Below are 2,500 nucleotides of genomic sequence, written 5' to 3'. Positions count from 1 at the left end.
ATTTTTTGGACAGTTTTCTTAAAACACATTCATAATAAGCATATGTAATTGTTTTCTTGCTCTTGAGGAAGTCAACCATTAAAATACCCTCTGCATCCAGAAGACAGTGGCCATGACCTTTCCTCTTGAACGCTCAGATTTTGCCTGACTGGTCCACTTTCACCCCTGGGAAGCCAGTGCTTTGATTGAATTTTGTCCTCGGGGTCATACTGGTAGAGCCATGTTTCATCCCGTCACAATTCTCTGCAGAAAAGCTTCAGAGTCCTCATCCCACTTGTTCAAAATTCCAGTGAAAGATCTACCCTTGTTAGCTGCTGATCTGGGCACAACAGCCTAGGGACCCATCAAGCAGAAAGCTTTGCTTAGCCCAAAACTCTCCACCAGAATTGTGTGTGCAGAACCCAGAGAGATGCTGAGTGTTTCTGCTACTGATTCTGTGGTTATTCATCTATCTTTTGTCAATCATGTCACAAACAGAATCAATGTTTTCTTCACAAAACTGGCATTGATGGCCTGCCACTGAGAGGCTCCTCTTCAATTTCTTTTCTTCAACTTATGAAACGACTTATCCATTTATAGGTTGTTGATTTTTTTGGGGGGAATTGTCCCATAAAATTTGGTTCCAGAGCCTAAAGATTTGGGCCCTTTTTTCCTATGTTTGAACCTTTTATAACATGTTGGTACAAGAAAAATTCAGGTGCATGAAATCAAAGTCCCACCCTTTTGGGTTTTTGTTATGGACTTTTTCCACAAAATTTTTTGTATAATGTTGAGTGTGTATATATTTACCCTATATATAAAATTTCTTTTACCTATATATATAACTTATTTCTATTTAAAATTTTAAAATATATAATTATAAATATACTTTTATTTTATTTCAAAAACTTTGTGGGTGTTGTGGGTGTTTGTGTTGTTTGTGTGTGTGTGTGTGTGTGTGTGTTGGGTGTTGGTTGTGTTTGTTTTTTTCTGTGGGGGTTTTTGGGGGGGGTGTGGGGGTGGGGGGGTTGTGTGTTTTTTGGGGGTTTTGTTTGGGGGGGGTTTTCTTGGGGGTTTTTGGGGGGTTTTGGGTTTTTGTGGGTGTGGTTTTGTGGAAGGTGTTCCTTGTTTAAGGGGGTGGGTCCTGTGGGGGTGTTTTACTTTTCGTGGCGGGGGTTTGGGGCTTTTTTTTTTTTTTTGTTTTTTTGGTTTTTAGTTTTTGGGTTTGTTTTTTGTGGTTGGGGGTTGTAAATTTTGTTGTGTTGTGTTTTTGTTTTGTTTTGGGGGGTTTGTGGGTGTGTTTGGGTGGGGTGGGTTTTTGGCTTCTTTGCTTGTGGGGTGCGGGGCATGGGGCGGTTTACTTGTGGGTTGGGGGGGGTGCCTTTTGGGAATGTTTTCCCAAAAACCCCAAATTTTACTTTTTTTTCCCTTTTGGGTTTAAACCCTGTGTGTGTGTGTGTGTGTGTGTGTGTTGTGTGTTGTGTGTGTTGTGGGGGTGGGGGTGGGGGTGGTGGTATGGGGGTGGGGAGTGTGTGTGTGTTGTTTTGTGTTGGTGTGTTGTGAGTGAAATGAGTGAGGGGAAATGAGTGAGGGGGGGAGGGGAGGGGGTGGTGGTGGTGTGTGTGGGGTTTGTGGGGGGGTGAGTGGTGGGGTGTGGTTTTGGTGGTTTTGTGTTGTGTGTGTGTTGTGGGGCAATAAACTATTTCAAAAAATTTTAATTTTTTTTTACTGTTTGGGCATTCAATTTTTGCAGATCTTTTTGAGGTACGGGGATTTGGGTAGATAAGGGTGCATGCGGCCTGGGAGAAAAGTCTCCAAATTATTTTCTTTTACAAAAACCAGATGTTTAAACCCTCTTTAAAAAACAAAGATAGTGCCCCTTATGAAACACTTTCTTTCCCTGTTTATTTAAACAAAAAAAATCACTAGTAATTATTGGTAGGGGGGTGGCCACCTGCCCTTCCCCATATATATCCGCCTCTGGTCATTTATACACTACAATTACTAAATAATCTGTCTGCAAATGTCAACAAATTATAAGAGTGTAGTGCTTGTACACAGTGTAATTACTAAAACTATAAAAAAAGTTCCCGGGTTTTTGGGTTGCGACTCACATTTTCCCATAAAAATGTTGCCACTTCATCAATGTACACTCCAGCATCACGATATTCTCCGCTGTATCTGAAAAACAAAGTAAAATATTAAAAAAAAAAAAAAAAAATAGTTTTACAAAATCAGTATATAATTTTAGTTCGGGGACCTGAAGTTTTTTAAATATTCTTAAATATACTTTAAAATCTCTTTCTCTTTTTTTTTTCTCTCTCTCTCTCTCTCTCTCTCTTTTCCCCCTTCTCTCCTCTCTCCTCTCTCTCTCTCTCTCTCTCTCTCTCTCACCCCCTTCTCACTCACTCCCCCTTCCTCACTCCCCTTCTCACTCTCCTCTCATCCCCCTTCACTCCTCTCTCCCCTTTCCCCATCCCCACTCCCCACTAAACCACTCACCCCTTCAACCCTCACCCTC

At 41.2% G+C, this 2,500-nt stretch overlaps 1 protein-coding gene across 1 annotated transcript in view; it reads right to left on the bottom strand.

Annotated features, from left to right (window-relative positions):
- Positions 1-2,500, bottom strand: part of LOC125033177 (atlastin-like) — a gene marked incomplete in the record, with an annotated part of 59,344 nt that overhangs the window by 20,708 nt on the left and 36,136 nt on the right. Inside the window, 1 exon segment of the mRNA XM_047624531.1 lies at positions 2,094-2,160. Coding sequence (XP_047480487.1) covers positions 2,094-2,160 — 67 coding nt within the window.

The sequence above is a fragment of the Penaeus chinensis genome, chromosome 16 (genome assembly GCF_019202785.1).
Source record: "Penaeus chinensis breed Huanghai No. 1 chromosome 16, ASM1920278v2, whole genome shotgun sequence".
Classification (NCBI taxonomy): domain Eukaryota; kingdom Metazoa; phylum Arthropoda; class Malacostraca; order Decapoda; family Penaeidae; genus Penaeus; species Penaeus chinensis.
This window is presented reverse-complemented; position numbering and strand designations above follow the sequence as displayed.